The sequence below is a fragment of the Microchirus variegatus genome (genome assembly GCF_963457635.1).
Source record: "Microchirus variegatus genome assembly, chromosome: 23".
NCBI classification, from domain to species: domain Eukaryota; kingdom Metazoa; phylum Chordata; class Actinopteri; order Pleuronectiformes; family Soleidae; genus Microchirus; species Microchirus variegatus.
The window spans coordinates 5,688,369-5,706,301 of record NC_139824.1 but is presented as its reverse complement, the minus strand read 5'-3'; the positions used below and the strand labels follow the sequence as shown (position 1 = coordinate 5,706,301).

Below are 17,933 nucleotides of genomic sequence, written 5' to 3'. Positions count from 1 at the left end.
GTGAGTCTGATTGAAGTGGCCTTCTCCTGGGGAAAAGGCGAAAGAAGGAGGTGGTGGTGGTGGTGGACTGAAAGGTGAATGGATGTGGTAGATCTTCACATTCTGTCCTGTTTGACACTCATCTGGAAAAACACATTCAATTAATTGAAGTACTTACTATTGACAACTGCTTGTTTTTAGATTCTAAGCATGGTGAGCATGTGTTTTACCTGGTATGAAGTAAGGTGGAGGTGTAGGAAATGCCTCATTTGCTTTTGGTATTGGCTCCATTTTTCGCATGGGCTCATGCACCGCAGGGGGAACAAAAAGAAGAAGAGAGAGTAATGTGTTTTGATGTTTGCAGCCAGTAGCATTTAATTTGCTGGCCTGTCAGGTGAAACTGATTGGAGGCTTCTCTGATTGGTTAGAAAACATATTACCCAGAAGTCAATGACAGGCTGGTCTTGTCCTCCTCAGTCCTTATATTTACTGCGATTCACTTTGATATTATGGTTTATGTTAATTAATGAATTAATGAATAAACTGCAATAGAATAGCTCACTTGTAAATTTTTCACACACAATTAGTGATAGTGAGTCTATCTATCTATCTATCTATCTATCTATCTATCTATCTATCTATCTATCTATCTATCTATCTATCTATCTATCTATCTATCTATCTATCTATCTATCTATCTATCTATCTATCTATCTATCTATCTATCTATCTATCTATCTATCTATCTATCACTAGATGGCGCTGTTTTTACTCGGTGTGTGTGTGTGTGTTTTCTACTTGAACCACTAGGGGCGCCCGTTCACACACGTCGAGGTTAGTGTGTGAGTGACTTCGACGTGAACGAGGTTATTCACTCGAACGTAATAGCTAACGTGATGGTGCTAAGCTAGCTGTCAGCCAGGCAACCACAGGTTTTGCTGCCGACTTAGCTGCCGGATGCTTCCGGTCGTGTCCTGTTGGCCGTCTTGACATTCCCTCAACATTCCTGGACGAATTCGTGTCGACTGACCAGAGTCCGCGAATTCAGGTCCACTCCCGATCCAACCTTCCCCCCGCTAGTGTAACGTAGCTCACCGGCTAACGAGAGCGCACACTCGGAGAGAAGAGGTGAGTTAGCATACGGGCTAGCGGAATGTGCGGCGAACGCCGTGCCTGTCACCTGGAGTAAAGGCATCTTACTCCAAGGAAAACCCGGTGACTGGTACATAAAAGAGAGGCCTCTGGGTAAACTGATGAACAGCAGCATTGTCAAATGTCTTTTTAAATGACTCATCTCACTGCCAGGCCTCTGTAATACAAACCGGTGAACTGTTTGCTAGCACACCCATTAACCTGCTTGTCACGTTAGTAGTGTGAAATAATAACCGATTAAAGCTTAAAACAAACGGAGTTATTTAAGCAGCCGAGGAACTCATTTTTAGTCCATTTAAATTGCAAAAAAACGAGACAAGGTAAAGTTATCTGGTTAGTGTTAGCTTGGCTAACGTTAGCTAGTAGAACCAGTGTTATATTGTGGTGACTGGGTTTAGTTATTATAAATGGGCAGACTGTTCAGGGTTACGTTACAGTTAGAGGTTTCAGTTAACGATGTGTTCTCTTTATGATATAGTTGACCCATTTATATTATATGGTGTCCTTCGTGGATACTTCATGGTGATAGAGGTTCAACTCAGCTGTTTGCCCACTTCAGGGTTTGTTTGTCACAAATTTCGCTGTGTGACTTCGTAGAGTTCCACTTGAGGACCACACCCAGGCACGATGTCCCTTCATCAGTTTCTGCTGGAGCCCATCACCTGCCACTCATGGAACCACGACAAGACACGTAAGCCTCAAACAAACCCTCCTGTCTTTGAATGTACCTACCTGCACATCACATATCATTACCTGGTAACTGTGAATTGAGTACAGACCATGTCATTATTTACATATATGTTATGTTGTTGTATGGTCATTTGAGAAATAATGTTCTGACAGCTTTAATTTGCAGCATGTGTAAGCATTACCAGTCCTCTATTATGGTGTTTGGCGTAAACATAGGAACTGGTCTAACTCGTTTGTCAGTGTGTCCATTGTGTGAAGCTGTTTTCACCTTGTTTTGCAGAAATCGCCATCAGTCCTAATAACCATGAAGTTCATATCTACAAGAAGAGTGGAAACCAGTGGGTCAAGACCCATGAACTGAAGGAGCACAATGGACACATAACAGGTGTTTACTGTTTTTAAGCAGTCCTATGTTCCAATGACTACCACTCAAATGGATTCAAATATACACATAGATAAGGTAAACTTTATTTATCCCTCAAAGGGGGAATTCACTTACTGGAGCAGCAAAAAACATTTAAGACAGACATGTTTGGACAGCAAAATTAGACAACACAAAACAAGCACGGGATTAAAGAAAGGTAAAACAGAAAAAAAAATTAAGCAGCCGGCTGAGATACTAATTTTCAGTCAATTTAAATTGCAAACAAAATTAGATTATGTAAAGTTATCTGGCTAGTGTTAGCTTGGCTAATGTTAGCAAGTAGAACCAGTGGTATACTGTGGTGACTGCGTTTAGTTAAATGGGCAGATGGACATTAAAGTAAAAGCATGATCCCTAAAGTATTTGAAAAATAACTCCATTATTACCATCCTCACCATGATTAATGCAAGTAATTCATTTTAATTGTTGAACCCTAAGTCAGACGAAACATTACAAAAACAAAACAACTCTAGGACAATTTGCTGTAATTTTTTTTGTAATATTTCCGTCTTTTATTTTTATCATCATTATTATTACTATGATTATTGTTTCGTGGCTCCAGAGTTGTAATAGACCTTTTCTCTTGTCTGTCTTTTAGGTATTGACTGGGCTCCTAAAAGTGACCGTATAGTGACATGTGGAGCTGACCGTAATGCCTATGTGTGGTCCCAGAAGGAGGGTGTATGGAAGCCCACACTGGTCATCCTCAGGATTAACCGAGCTGCCACCTTCGTCAAGTGGTCTCCTCTGGAGAATAAATTTGCAGTCGGCAGTGGGGCTAGACTCATCTCGGTCTGCTACTTTGAGTCTGAGAATGATTGGTAAGTCCTGAACGATGAGTACAACTATGGCTGCTTGTGAATATGTCTGTTTAAACCATTGGTTCTCAAAGTGCGGCCCGCAGAAACATTTCTGGCGGGAAACTAAATGGGACGAAACAGTATAGTTTAATGTATTATGGGTATGAGATGAGATACGTGATTACCCCTTAATTTCCACCGGGCGCATCATCGGCGCGGAACACGCTGCCTTGTGAGCCAGTCGTATTCAGCAAGTCAGCGATCAGCTCTGGCGACCGTGGCGCGTACGTTCCAGTGACGCGCCCGGTGGATATCGGGGGTTAGTCTGTTTGGTGCCGATGGTCTTTGCGGTCTATTTTGGTTCGTTTAGAACTATGCATATGTGAAAGCAAACCGTATCCAAGTCAAATTGTTTTTTTTCTGACTGATGCGGACCAAAGCAATCGAACTATAGGTGTGAAAGCGCCCTTATTCTAGTTTACAACACATTTTTTTGTTTAATTTTCTATTAAAAGATTCTCTGTTTGCTTCAGGTGGGTGAGCAAGCACATCAAGAAGCCAGTTCGCTCCACCATCCTCAGTCTGGACTGGCATCCCAACAATATCCTGCTTGCTGCTGGATCCTGTGACTTCAAATGCAGGTTAAAGCCCTGATCACTGAGTATTGTAAAATATGGGACAGGAGCTGAAGATTAAATGACTAAAAACATGCTCACATCCTCTCTCTCTCTCTTTCTCCTTCTTTTCATCCCACCCTGCCCTCCAGGGTGTTCTCAGCCTACATTAAAGAGGTGGAAGAGAAACCAGGCCCCACACCCTGGGGCAGCAAGATGCCATTTGGGGCTGTGCTAGCAGAATTTGGAGGAGCAGGTTTGTATATCTGTTTTTATCTGTGATGGTGAAAAATCCTCCTGCATTTGACAGCAATCCTTTGAACTAAACTGGATCTGTCTTTTTTGTGTACTTGATACTTGTGATAGGTGGAGGCGGTTGGGTCCACTCTGTCTCTTTCTCAGCTTCTGGTAACCGTCTGGCCTGGGTCAGCCATGACAGCACCGTCACTGTGGTGGACAGCTCTAAGACTGCCAGGTATATTTATTTATATACATAATAGGGGTGTCATTTACAAAAAAATTTTTTTAGCCACACATAGTGGCTAGAAAACACTATTTGATCTGTCAGGGAGCCATGTTATGTCAGCTGTGGAATCATTGTGTCTGTCCACATCAAACTGTATTTTCCAGCTGCAGTGAAGATCATTTTGGATTAAATACAGGGTTCCTATACAGTATGGAATTTAATTTTAGTAATTTCCAGGTCTGGATATGTATGAAAAAAGGGAAAAGAGTATGGAAGCATGTTTGTGTTGTTTCCAGACTATCATCTCACTTTCTAATGTATACAAATCAAAATGAGTTACTAAATAGCCTACCTGTAGATTATATGAAACTCGCTTCATGAAGAATGAGTGAAGGATTTTTAAAACCATTTATTTACATAATAAGCATCTCGCATCATCTGGAAATTTGAGTCTGGAAAAGTATGGAATTTTGAAATGGAAAATGTGTAGGAACTCTAAATAAACTCAAGAGATGGCTACTCGGTCTCAACAGCCTCAACAAGAAACATGAGTCACAGCCATGTTTTCAAACTGGAAAGGAGATAAAATGCGGTTTTACTACTTCAAACACAGAGATCATATATAGAGATTACTTGATTCCAGCAATGGACGAGTTTAGGTAACTAGCATCGGAAAAAGAGTTCATCCTTTTCTCAAATTATTTGCACACAGTTTCATCTCATTCATAAAGCAATCATTACATTAAAAACCAAACATGTAATAGATTTTTTTTTAATTCATGTTTTATTCATGACATCTTGCATTATGACAGGCTTCTGGTGTCAACACATTCTGACTAGTAACCTGACACACTGCAGCAGTCAAAGCACATAGTTAATTTTTGGTCAGGAAATAATTATGATACCTCAATGCTAAGCTGTTTAAAATATGTTGCTTGTTTTTTTTACGTAATAAGTGTGTTTGTGTTTAGTCCTTTACAGCTGAAGACGGAGTTCCTTCCTCTCCTCAGTGTCATGTTTGTTTCAGAGAACAGTCTAGTAGCTGCGGTAAGATTAACACGTGAGCTCTGCCAATATATTTTAATGCAGTGCTGTGAGAAAGATATCATTTCAAACGTGTTTTCTTACACATTCAGGGCCACGACTGCTGCCCAATGCTGTTCCGTTGTGACGATGGTGGGACGCTGACATTCGTCTCAAAGCTCGACCTCCCCAAGCAGAGTATCCAGAGGAACATCTCCGCCATGGAGCGCTTCAGGAACATGGACAAGAGAGCCACCACTGAAGACCGTAACACTGCCCTGGACACACTGCACCAGAACAGCATCACGTAGGTCACAGTCTGTTAAGAATCACTGAATCACAGGAATAAAAATGAAATATATAATATATCTGCTTTATATTATGTAACAATGATCAGATAAGAGTTCTTTTTTTGTAGTAGTGCACTTATCTTAGGCTAAATGTTTCCAACACTCTTTAAATCCATAGAAATTTGCTGCAATACTTTACATGCTCCTCTTTAGGCAACTGTAGGTAAAATGGCAGGACTCTTTAGTAGGAAGTCACAAATATGCTTGTCCCGTAAATATTTCACAATAAAAGCCTCTGAAATAAAAAAATAATAATGTAAAATGGCAATAGAGGGCTTTTACTTTGATAGGATCAGAAGGTGAAGGAGGGATTTTTTTAAACAGTTGATTATTATGTTGTGTATGTAACTTCGGGAAAAGACAGAGGCAGTTAATCAGCTATGAGAATAAGAATGGGTTAACTTGATTTGACATTAAGGAGGCTATAATTCACTGTCATTTGTAAATGGATCACATCACGCATTGGATACATTAATAATCCTTTGTGGCATACATCATCTTTTTTGGCTTAATTGAGTAATAATTCTTTTATCAACTTTAAGCATCATGTAAATCAAGTGATCAACAGATATTTGGAGTTCTGTCGGAGATGTAAGTCTGACCAATCACAGGGCAGTTCTGAGTGAGAGGGTGGACCTATTGGCCCTGCTAAGGTGGTAACTTGGCTGTAAAGCAACCTCAAAAAAGGAAACTGTCTGAATGGTACTTGTATAGTAGACACAATAAATGGAGCATTTCAGAGATGGAAAGAATAAATATTGTAGTGTTGGTACCTACACACCCATATACGACCTAATAATTTTCAATATTCCTGTTGGATTTTACAGGTTTCTCTGCCCCCAAATCCACATCATTTTTGATGACTAATTCAGTACTCGTCAATCTGCTATGTTACTACAATCTGCTAAATTTGTTTATATGTGGAAGCTACTAGTGCTTTGAGAGCCATGTTATGAGGACCTAAATCTGGTTGGAGCAGCTCAGGACAGAATGCTTCATTCTCAAAATGTTAGTATTTAACTGGGATTAGATTCAATAGTCCTCTATTGTTCTACCAATCCTACCGAGTGCAGCTTTAATCTGATCAGATCTGCAATTAACTAATGCTTTGCTGGATGCAGCGACTGTCATGTTTTAGTCACTTTTCTATGGGTTAATGTGGTAGGTGGGTATTTTGACTGCTTATGATGTCACTCTTTTGTGGGGATATATTTCTTGACTTTTCAGTTTCAGCACTTCTTTTTTTAAAACCTCCTTTTTGTTTGTGTTTTCTTAGCCAAGTGTCTATCTATGAGGGTGACAAAAGGGACTGTCGTAAGTTCTGCACCACAGGCATCGATGGAGCAATGACCATTTGGGACTTCAAGGTAAAAATGTGCTCAAGTGTGTTTCTTTTCTTATTGTCTACAGCTGTAACTGATGTGTTTCTGTGCGTTTGCCTCCCCAGAGTCTAGAAGCTTCTATCCAGGGTCTCCGCATCATGTGAAGAAATCTTGTGAATGAATGAAGAGTCGCTGCGCCCCCTCCCTCCCCCCTCTCGCCCTAGCAGTCATCAACCCTCCTCACCTTCCCTCCACTCCTGCGACGCAGCCAGTAACATAAATAACTGACCACCTTATTGAGTGTCTGCTAAAGCACTGATCAGACCATTACACACTCTTGTGGGTGTGTACTTACACTCTCACATACACTAAAATACACAAACATGCATACATGACGCACACACATACACACAACTGAGCTGACGTGTGACATCACTGTTATTTTTTTTTGCTTTGTTTTTAAATGAAGGTTAACCAAGTGTCAAAGTGGGATGGTCCTCTGACACGTATTAAGCGTGACGTGAAATGTGTGTTTTTATGTTCTCTAACCTCCTGTACCAAAAGTTGAGCACTAGAAAAGTGTGTTTTATCCAAAAATCAGACCGTACGTCACCTCAGATTAACCTCAACATGATCTCCTAATATCAGCGTTTAGTGAAGCGGGTGATTTCAGTCTTTACTTCCTGGAGCATAGTGAATCATTGTTTGGATTTTAGGAGCTGGTTATTGATATTGTGAGGTCAAGTTGAAGGTTGATGTAGAGAACTGTACAGAATCTGATGTTGGAGAGAGAAAGCAGCTGTCTGAACTCGGTGTGGAGTCACAGCTGGGCAGCACTCGGCTCCATAGCTACTACACTTACAACCACACAAGATGGAGGATTTCTATGTAACAGGTCATGAGGTAGACATGAAATAAAGATGAAATACATTTACAGTACACTACTCGCATGACTGCTCTCTTCCTTTTGTGTTTGCTTCTCACACAGTTGGCAGATGGTCCCGAAAAACAATCATTGCATGTGGAGTGCTAGTAGCTGGGACTTTGGTATCAGATTGTGTTTGTTTACTAGAGGTTTCCTCAGCTAGAAGAATTTTTTTGTGAACAAAATTGTTTACTATTTCAGGTAAATGCTGTGTTCTTGACAAATGTGTTAATTATTCGTAGAACATTTGGCAAACAAACTTTTAAGAAAAAGCTGTTGTATTGTGCACTCGGATGCATTCTTACATCTTTACTTAAATTATTTAAAAAATATATATATTTACATTTTTGCATGTTTCTCTCAATTAGCAGAATATCATAAAACCATCAACAATCTGTTTTGTTGACTTAGTTCTCAGTAAAACTAGTGACCCTCACAAAAACCTAAAGTAGCAGAACATTTTTTTTCGCAGTGTACACATAAGGAGGAAGTAAAAAAAAAAAAGTCATTATCTATTAATAGATCATTACTCATTAAATTGAACAAAATAATTATAACAAAAATGAACAATATTACAACTGAACCAGATTACCCAAGTTGAAACATCGTGACATTAAGATCTCTCATACTCATGAAATAAGGACATCAGTTTTTCTGTGATTATTCTAATCGTTGTAAGAAATAAGAAGCTCTTTACTGCAACATCCATCACTTTAAAATGTTCTAAATACCTTGTTTGGTATAATCTGAACTTGTCAAAATACAGAGGTATGAGTCAAGAAGATAAAGGTAAAAAAAACCTACCATACAAGTATTTTTCCTTTCTCCTGACACTTCCCTCCCTACCCCCTTTAGCAGTTTATTTTTCTTCCCTCCCCTTTTCCTTGTTCCTCTTTCTTTATGCAGAAGTGACTGTGTCCCTCCCCTTTTTTCTGCCTTTCATGCTTCATAACCCCCCCCCCCCTTCCCCGTGTTTCCACCTCCTCTTTTTTGCAGAACATTGTATTGTGCTCATGCTCCACCCTCACTCGCTAAACTTAAGGACAAAACTCATATTTTCCCCTGCTGTTTGGAATTCCAGTCTCTGGAATTCAAGTATGTTACACCCATATTTCTCCACCCTAGGCTGAGGCCTGAGTTAACTTCCTGTATGTCTCCCCCTTCAGAGCTTCACTGTATGTACCCTCCTCTACTTCCCCCTCTGACCTCTCCTCCCTCTCTGAAGCTCAGCGTCTCTTCCTGAGCTCACTCTGTCGTTGGCGTTCGCGTTGACTGGCCAGAGTCCGCGAGCTGAAAACCCTCTCTCCTCTTTCTCTCTATTCATCTCTGCAGCTCTTTACCCATTCATCTCTGTCTGACCCCAGGGTAAGTAGCCTAGAAAATATTTAACGGTTGACTGAGTGAGTACATTTAGACATGTCATACTCACACATTCAGCCACCCACCCACACACACACATACACACACTTTTTCAAGAAAAACTAGGAAGTATGCAACAAGCGCATCTGCTTCTTGAGCCTTTTAAATGCAGTGTGTAACTGACAGTGAAGGAGATGTTTAAATGTGCTTTCAACTGTGAGGAGTAAAGTTTGTTGGATGTGGGATGTGTGTTACCCTTGACCTGTATCATTCCTCTCATGTTTCTGGACGTCTGGATTTCATTATCACGACCTGAGTGAGATAAGTTCAGTGACTTCCTTTCTGCACAGACAGTTAAAGTCTGTGTTTTTTTTACCTCTGACACGTTTATATATTTTAAACCAACTCTGACAAAAACTTACAAAGCTGATCTGTTTATTTCATCTATTTTTATGCCTTCTCTTGTAACTCTTGTTTAAGAATATTTCAACTTCTCTTTTTGTAGACATAACTGCACTTCCTGGTCTGTCACAAACATCTGGTTGGCCATGGCGTATCACAGTTTCCTACTGGAACCAATTAGCTGCCATGCCTGGAGCAAAGATCGGACCCGTAAGTCTGCTCTCCCTCTTCGTCTGGTCTTTTCCTCCAGTCCTATCGTCTCTTGACAGCACACTCTTTCAATAACGGACATCATGGAACATGTTGATTCAGCGAGTGTCCGTGCCAAAGCACAAGTGAAGTAATAGACGGAGGATTGTGATTGGCTCCCAGGTGGGAGAAGGTATTTCCTGTTTCCTGTAACAGTGGTGTCTGGGGGCCTTTCTGAGCGGCTCTTGTGCTCAGTAAGCTTCAGGAAACTCTGCCATATTTGGCCATTTTGATCAGCACTTCAGTTTCTGGGCAAAGCGGATGTAAGAGGCGGCTGTGGTGAACACGTCACGTCGTTCATGCAGCTGTAGTTTCCCCCTCCAACTTACAGCTGCACACATTGGTTTAGTCATCATGCAGGATAAGCAGAACAAAAAAACAAAGCAGAAATGCCTGTTAAAACACCCATATTGCTGCTTTCAGACCAACACTGGTTCTGATTCATCTACTGAATGAAAAACAGAGCTCGATTTGTTACAGCATTAAAGGGAGGAGAGTCACAGTTCTTGCACATTTTTCCTATTTAAAGATACCATGTGTCTGTGAGCCGCCTACAGGCAGATGCACACTGTGGTTCTCCAGATTTCTCTGGTTTTGCCTCATGCACACTCAGTCAGCTGTTCTGTGTTCCCCTACGCTGATCCACCCGTCATAAACGTTGTCTCCAGTCGCACATTCACACTGCACTTTGTCCTCATGCTAGCGTGTCTCTGTTGAACTTACATGTGTGTTTGTGACACAGAGATCGCCCTCTGCCCCAACAACCACGACGTCCACATCTATAAGAAAGATGGCGCCAAGTGGACCAAGATCCACGAGCTGAAGGAGCACAATGGCCAGGTGACAGGTGAGACTCACACATGGAGGAAAGAGTGGTTCACGATAGTAACTTTTACATCAACCTTCCATGGATAGAAGTTGCAAAGATATCAGTTAAAATTTTCCCGGTTTGTAAAGTGAAAGTAAAGTAGGAAGTAGGATGGAAGTAGCAGTCTGCCACCAGGGGGTGACACCACTTTGAATGGAAGTGAAAGGGAGAAAATGAGTCTACTTGTCAATTGATTTATAGTCTGTAAAAGAATGTTATGACCAATTAATAGTCTCAATCTCTAGTTTTAGGTCTTCTCTAATAGAACATGATGTTGATTTAAAAAAAAAAAAAAAATGTCCCATTCAAAGGAAAAATAGATGACAAAGCATGCCACATACAGTATGTGGACACCAGTGTGATTGACAACATTGCATTGAGATTGAATCAATCAAACTCAAATCTACAAAATGGGAACACATTTGCACTACTTCCATTTGTATATACAGTCAGTGGTTTGTCTGGTTTGGAAAACACAAGGTCTCTCCATTTTTTTTTGCTGTCAAGCGAGTTTGATAATTAAATCATTTCATCCTTTCCTATTCATTTCTAAGCCGATAACTGAGCGTGACCATTTAAAGGAATTGTTTGGTATTTTGGAATATCAGTTAATTTGTGCATTAATACCGATCACTCTCCAGCTGATTTAATATGCTCAGTTTTTATAAAATGTAATTATACATAAAATAATACTTTTCTTTTTAAATTTTAACCCGTTTTTAAATGTTTGGTTGTAGTCGGTCGATTCTGTGGGACACTTGGACACTTCCTGTGGCCATGCCAAGTGTCCACCAAATGAATGTTAATATCATGAAAAGAGTTTCCTTGAAATATTGTCATTTTATAGTGATTTGTGTCCACTTTATTCTTGGAGGCGCTCCTATAGAAATGATCATGGGTATAACTTCTAGAGCAGGAGAGGAAGTCGCAGTTAGATCTTTCTGTCCAGTGGTTTTCCACAGTGGTGGCAGTTACCTGGCTACAGTTCTTGCAATGCATGAGCATCCTGCAATTCGAAATTTACCTGCCATTTAAACTAAAACCCAGGCTTGGTGACTTGTCTTTTTGTCTCCCTTTATATAAATAAGATTGTGTTCAGCTCCTCTAATAAAACAAAACATTTGCAAACATTTGCAATGCATTTCATATTGTTTACATTAGATGAGGCCACGTCTTCAGGTCGTCCTCCCACAGTAACTCTACCAGTGTTTAAGTAACACCAAAAGAGTAAATTTAATTCTTTAAATGTATTATTATTTGTGAACGGTCACTTTTTCAATTCATGTAAAGTCAATTTAAGTCAGTTAAACTCTTTATATTTAAAGGTGCCATATGTAAGAATGTGGCCAAAAGCGGTTACTACATTCAAATTCAAAATACAGAGGTCTTTTAGGTTTCGTTTTCTTGACGTAACTGGCAACCCGTGGTTGCTCTACAGCTGAGACTCTACTGACTCCAATGATTGGTAGACGACGGTAGGTGGCGCCACATGCCAAAACATGATTTCAAAACATAATTTGCAGTCTGCAAAATGTTTTTTTTAATGCAAATATTTTGTCTGTACTGTTGTTGTTGGTGAGTTCAGTTTGTTATATGAACATTATTCCTGAGTCTCTGTGACATATAAGAAGGATTTTATGGCCAGTTGCTTACATTTTATTACATAATGCACCTTTAACTTTCAGTGTTATGTTAATGCTAAATAAGTTAAATTTAACACGCCTCTCGATTGTATCTCATTCTAATGGTGTTTAATTGACTCTTTTATAGTGTTACTTTAACGCTGGGAAAAATGACTGTATAGAAGACACATTGTCCCATTTGAGGAATTGATTGATAAAGAGTGATTGGCGTCCAGGTACCATGAAACATGCCGGTTCTGCTGCAGTGACAGAAAGTGCCAAAAGTTGCACTCAAAAGTCGCACACGCTGTCATGGGGGTGATTGGAATAAATGTGGATAAAATGATAAAATCTCAGTTTCTCTCTCCTGCAGGCATCGACTGGGCTCCAGACAGTAACCGCATAGTTACATGTGGAGCAGACCGCAACGCTTACGTGTGGACCCTTAAAGAGGGCTCCTGGAAGCCCACCTTGGTCATCCTCAGGATCAATCGCGCTGCCCGTTGTGTGAAGTGGTCTCCAAGAGAGAACAAGTTTGCCGTCGGCAGCGGCTCTCGCCTCATCTCCATTTGCTACTTTGAGCAGGAAAACGACTGGTGAGGTTTTAGAGGACGTTTGATCACGCAGAAGCACATTTGGAGCTAACCAGCGTGGTCCCTTTATAGGTGGGTGTGTAAGCACATCAAGAAGCCAATCCGGTCCACCATTCTGAGTCTGGACTGGCATCCCAACAACGTCCTGCTGGCTGCTGGATCATGTGATTTCAAATGCAGGTATTGGTTAAAAGAAGCAAATAAAATGAGCTGAACTCTAATCAGTTTCATATATCTCATATTTCATCAGTCCTGTATTTATTCTGCCTCTGTTTGGTTTTCCTGAGCATAAATGATGTTCACATTAATTGTACCCTGCATCCTTCATTTGAATACCATCAAACCTGTCTGAGGGAGCGCTTTGTTTGTATTAGTAGATGTAGTGTTGTTCTCTTCTGTTTGCTAAAGACTGACATGGATGGACAAAGTACAGTGTGCGATGATGTGTCCCATAAATCTAACGGCAGAGTAATAAAGTGCATCACAGGGCTTTAGTGTGGAAACTGACCAATACATGCAATACAATTTGAATAATATAAAAAGTAAAAAAATTAATATAAACAAATTAAAACCAAAATTGCATCTATCTAAACTGACTGTACCTGACACTTCTCATCCTCAGGGTGTTCTCAGCCTACATTAAGGAAGTGGAGGAGAAACCCGGACCCACTCCATGGGGAAGCAAGATGCCGTTCGGGGAGATGCTGTTTGAGTCGGGTGGATCTGGAGCTGTGGATCAAAGTTCAGCAGGAGGTGGGGGTTGGGTGCACAGCGTGTGCTTCTCACACTCCGGTAACCGCCTGGCGTGGACCTCCCATGATTCCACTGTGTCTGTCGCAGAGGGAGGCAAGACCGGAACGTAAGTGAGGGCTTGGTCAGCATACCTGTGTGTGTGTGTGTGTGTGTGTGTGTGTGTGTTCTTGTACTTTTGGCATACTGAGGACCAGTGAGGGTTTTTAACCAACAAAGTGAGGACATTTTGGTTGGTCCTCACTTTGTTTTCATTGAAATCACTTCCTTAGATTGCTATAACATGCTATACTCAATTTGTCAAAAAAAATATGATTTTGGACGACATAGTATAGTGTGAAGTTTTTGTCAAATTTTGGACCAAAAATAATTTAAAAAATAAATAAATAAAAAAAGTTTTCCAGACCTTTTTGCTCTGGGGCTCTACCTGCGGACATTTTATGGTACTGCACCCAGTAGTTCTTTAAAGATGTCATTCATGAGGTAGATATTTGTAATTGGGTTGATTTACAAAGTGGAAATGCTGGTCCTCACTTTATCAGCACTTTTACCCGGTCCTCAGTATGCAGCAAGTACAAGAATGTGTGTGTGTGTGTGTGTGTGTGTGTGTGTGTGTGTGTGTGTGTGTGTGTGTGTGTGTGTGTGTGTGTGTGTGTGTGTGTGTGTGTGTGTGTGTGTGTGTGTGTGTGTGTGTGTGTGTGTGTGTGTGTGTGTATGTGTGTGTGCACTCTGACCTTTGTGTGTTGTGACTTCCTCAGGGTGAACAGTCTGAGCTCAGAGACACTTCCTCTTCTGTGTGTCACCTTCATTACTGAGAACAGCTTAGTTGCAGCTGTGAGTATTGTGCATTGTTTTTGTGTGACTGTAAATGTGCTGCTAAGCAATTAAAGCAAATAAAAAAAATACACATATTTATAACAGTATCGATGTGTGCTTGCCACATTTGCCACTATCAGAATACATTTATTTGATAGAATCCCAATCTAGAAAATGTGGGTTTTTAATCTCTTAATAAACAAATCACAAAGTCCAGTCTCTAGTCCCGTCTCATGCCACCATGCTGATATTATATCTGCTTTCCAGCTCCACCTGACTGCATCTGCATGTATCTTCGTTGTTGTTGTGTTCTTCCAGGGCCACGACTGTTACCCGATGCTGTTTGTGTATGACACCGCCAAAGCCAGCCTGACATTCGGTGGCAAGTTGGATGTTCCTAAGCAGGCGGCCCAGAAGGGCATCAGTGCCAGGGAACGTTTCCAGAACCTGGATCGCCGGGCCTCAGAGACCCAGGGCACAGACAAGGACCTGAACAGCCTGCACAAGAACAGCATCAGGTAAGAAGAGAGCTGGAGATTAATGACAACTATTGTGTTTTTTACCCTCATGCAGGACGAAGGTCCTTTTATGGCTTTTTTTTTTCCTTTTATTTCTTTTATTAATTTTGACTTCTGTTCCAATGACATGTTTATAATAGACTGTGTAAGAAAATACACTATATGGACAGAGGTATTAGGCCACGCATGTTAAGTATTAAAGTCAGGTGTCAGACTTTGGGCTCGGCCTCTCATCTCTCTCGATTCATGAACTTCAAAAATCGATTTTTGAAAAACCACACAAAACACCAGTTTGTGTTATTTGTGTACAGTTTATTTTTGTAACTTCTGGGAGAAAGAGGCAGGTAGCCTAAGAAGTTATTTTTTTGTACAGTAAGTAAGTTTTTATTTGTCTTGAATGAATAAACGTTAGCTTTTGTCTTAAGTTTGCCTTTGTGTGATCACATTATCACATGATCTTATACACATCACATTTGAGTTTCTCAAACTACATTTCAGCCAAATCTCAGTGCTGGAAGGAGGACGAAACCAGTGCACTAAGTTCTGCACCACCGGTATGGACGGTGGAATGGGCATCTGGGATGTCAAGGTAATGTACACATTGAAGATTTGTGCATATAGACTGTTTTATTCAGATATTGTGTTTTTTTGTGTGATAATAACGTGTCAACGGGATGTTTTCACAATCACACGCGTTTCACTGTCTTCTTCCAGACTCTGGAATCCGCAATGAAGAACTTGAAGATAGTTTGAAGTGAAGTTCACATCAAACCGTTCATTTTTTTAGTAGCTTCTGGAGATATGAAGAAAACTGCTGCCTCATCACACAAAGCTTCTTGGCAATATTGTAATCAGGTATTATATATACACATATATATATGTATATATACATATATACAGGCTGAACGATCAGACACGGGTCAAACAGTGTCTGTTATATCACTGAATCTCTTTGCTCAGCTTAATGTGTTCAAAGCTGCAAAACTGAGTGACTGACCATGGTACAGAGTGAGTCAGGGCAGAATAATCACAGACCGTTCAGTCTGAGCTGAACGCTTAAAGCTGGAATTTTATATTGTCAGTATAAAATGCTGCAGTGCTTATGCTGGTCATAATATGCATTTAATAAAGGATTGGTTACCTTGATCAACATGGCTTCCTTCATGACAGAGGTGTGTGTGTGTGTGTGTAAAACCTGTCTTTGTTAGGACATTTTGTCTGGTCCCCATGATGTTAAAGAGCTTAAGACCTGGTTTTAGGATTAGGGTCAGACACTTAGTTGTGACAGTTAAGTTTAAGGTAAAGGGCCAGTAAATGCATTATAGTCCTCACTAAGTTATAAAAACAAGTTTGTATGTGTGTGTTTTTTGTATTTTGTGGCCCAAAAAACGAGGACATTCGGCTGGTCCTCACCTTCTGTCACACCTTAAGGCAGGGGTGTGAAAAGTACGGCCCGCAGGACAGAATCGGCCCTCCAGGGGGTTCAATCCCGTCCCCAGGATGAATTTGTGAATATTTCACATTATAATTAGAATCAAAATATGATGTGAAATACTATATTTTTTTCAAATATAAATGTAAATGGTAAACTTGGGTATAATGTTTTTGAAATTGCACTTATTTTTTCCTCAAGATATTTCAGGATGTCGTTCATGTTTTGTAAAAACACATGACGAAATGTAAAACAAAGGGGGTTTGTCGCTCCCTGAACTAAAATGAGCTTGACACCCCTGCTTTAAGGGTTGAGACTTGGTTTTAAGGGTTAGGGTTAGTCATTTAGATGGTTAGGGTGTTGGTACGGGGTTAGGGAATGCATTATGTCTATGAGTGTCCTCAGTACAAATGCTGGGCAAATGCTTGCTTGTCCTCCCACAGGATTAGGCAAATTGGTCACTCTAAATTGACTGTAGGTGTGAGTGTGAGAGTGAGTGAATGGTTGTTTGTCTCTATGCGGTCCTGTGATGGACGGGCAACCTGTCCAGGGTGCACCCCGCCGTTTGTGCTATGTCAGCTGGGATTGGCACCGGTGACCCTAAATGTGGAGGATAAAGTGGTAGAAGATGAATGGATGGATGGATGGATGTAAAGGGAGGGTTCGACATGTGGTTGTGCAAATCTCTTCTATATAAAAGGAACAAATTGACAGAGACGGATCACCTTTTGAGCAGCCTCAAAATCAATATCTTCCCTGACTCCCTGTCACATGTCACTCCAACCAACTAACCAATATGAAACTAACCAGGACTTATAAGCTTGCACAGATCTGTGCCATGTGATTGTGCACCATTGGTAAACTCCTTATATGGACATCCTGAAGGTGAAATTTCACTAATTCAATTCTATTTTTTAATACTTTTTGCCCTGTCTCCAAAAAGGGAAGACAAGGGGGTGCGATCCCACATAAGATGGAGATAAGAGCCTGTGGCATTCATACATTTTCAACACTGATTGTGGATAACCTTATAGTGGGTACATTTATAACCACATCTCTCACTGACCAACCTGCATTGAAGACAAACTTTTCCCATGTTTCCTCCTCTGTTTCTGTGTTCGGAATCGGAGTCAGCTTTATTGGCCAAGTATGAGGACACATACAAGGAATTTGACTCCGGATTTTCTTTGCACGCTGTACATTAAACATAACATAACATGACAAATATTCAACTCAAAAGAACAAGGACAACAAAGAACAACAAATTAAGAAATGAGTGACGTAAAAGTGGAAATGGAAATTGTGCTGGTCTATTATAAATATATAAATATATGAGTGAATTTACAGTGGGGAAAAGTCAAGTAACAGGAATATAAATATAGTTCAAGCCTATATTACACATTCTTATAGCCTCTGTATATGTTTGAACATAGTAATGGACAAAAGCAGCCTAAATGCCTACATTTAATTCTTTGAGTTTTGTCGTAAAATAGCCTGAGGAGGATGTTCCCTTTGCTAACAAAAATATACATCATACAGGGTGTCATGGGTCAGACTCCATCGCCACCTAGAGGCAAAG

At 40.5% G+C, this 17,933-nt stretch overlaps 2 protein-coding genes across 2 annotated transcripts; both read left to right on the top strand.

Annotated features, from left to right (window-relative positions):
- Positions 1-870: 870 nt before the first annotated feature.
- Positions 871-7,745, top strand: arpc1a (actin related protein 2/3 complex, subunit 1A). The gene is made up of 11 exons (XM_083909237.1): positions 871-1,107; positions 1,729-1,822; positions 2,102-2,206; positions 2,844-3,066; positions 3,579-3,686; positions 3,812-3,915; positions 4,026-4,134; positions 5,097-5,172; positions 5,262-5,455; positions 6,775-6,865; positions 6,946-7,745. The coding sequence occupies exons 2-11, from the start codon at positions 1,759-1,761 to the stop codon at positions 6,982-6,984; spliced, it is 1,113 nt and encodes a 370-aa protein (XP_083765363.1). The 5' UTR covers positions 871-1,107; positions 1,729-1,758; the 3' UTR covers positions 6,985-7,745.
- Positions 7,746-8,995: 1,250 nt separating this feature from the next.
- Positions 8,996-16,062, top strand: arpc1b (actin related protein 2/3 complex, subunit 1B). Its single transcript, XM_083909236.1, has 10 exons — positions 8,996-9,110; positions 9,610-9,716; positions 10,498-10,602; positions 12,619-12,841; positions 12,911-13,018; positions 13,461-13,697; positions 14,347-14,422; positions 14,723-14,922; positions 15,421-15,511; positions 15,637-16,062. The coding sequence occupies exons 2-10, from the start codon at positions 9,653-9,655 to the stop codon at positions 15,673-15,675; spliced, it is 1,143 nt and encodes a 380-aa protein (XP_083765362.1). The 5' UTR covers positions 8,996-9,110; positions 9,610-9,652; the 3' UTR covers positions 15,676-16,062.
- The last annotated feature ends 1,871 nt before the right edge of the window (positions 16,063-17,933 follow it).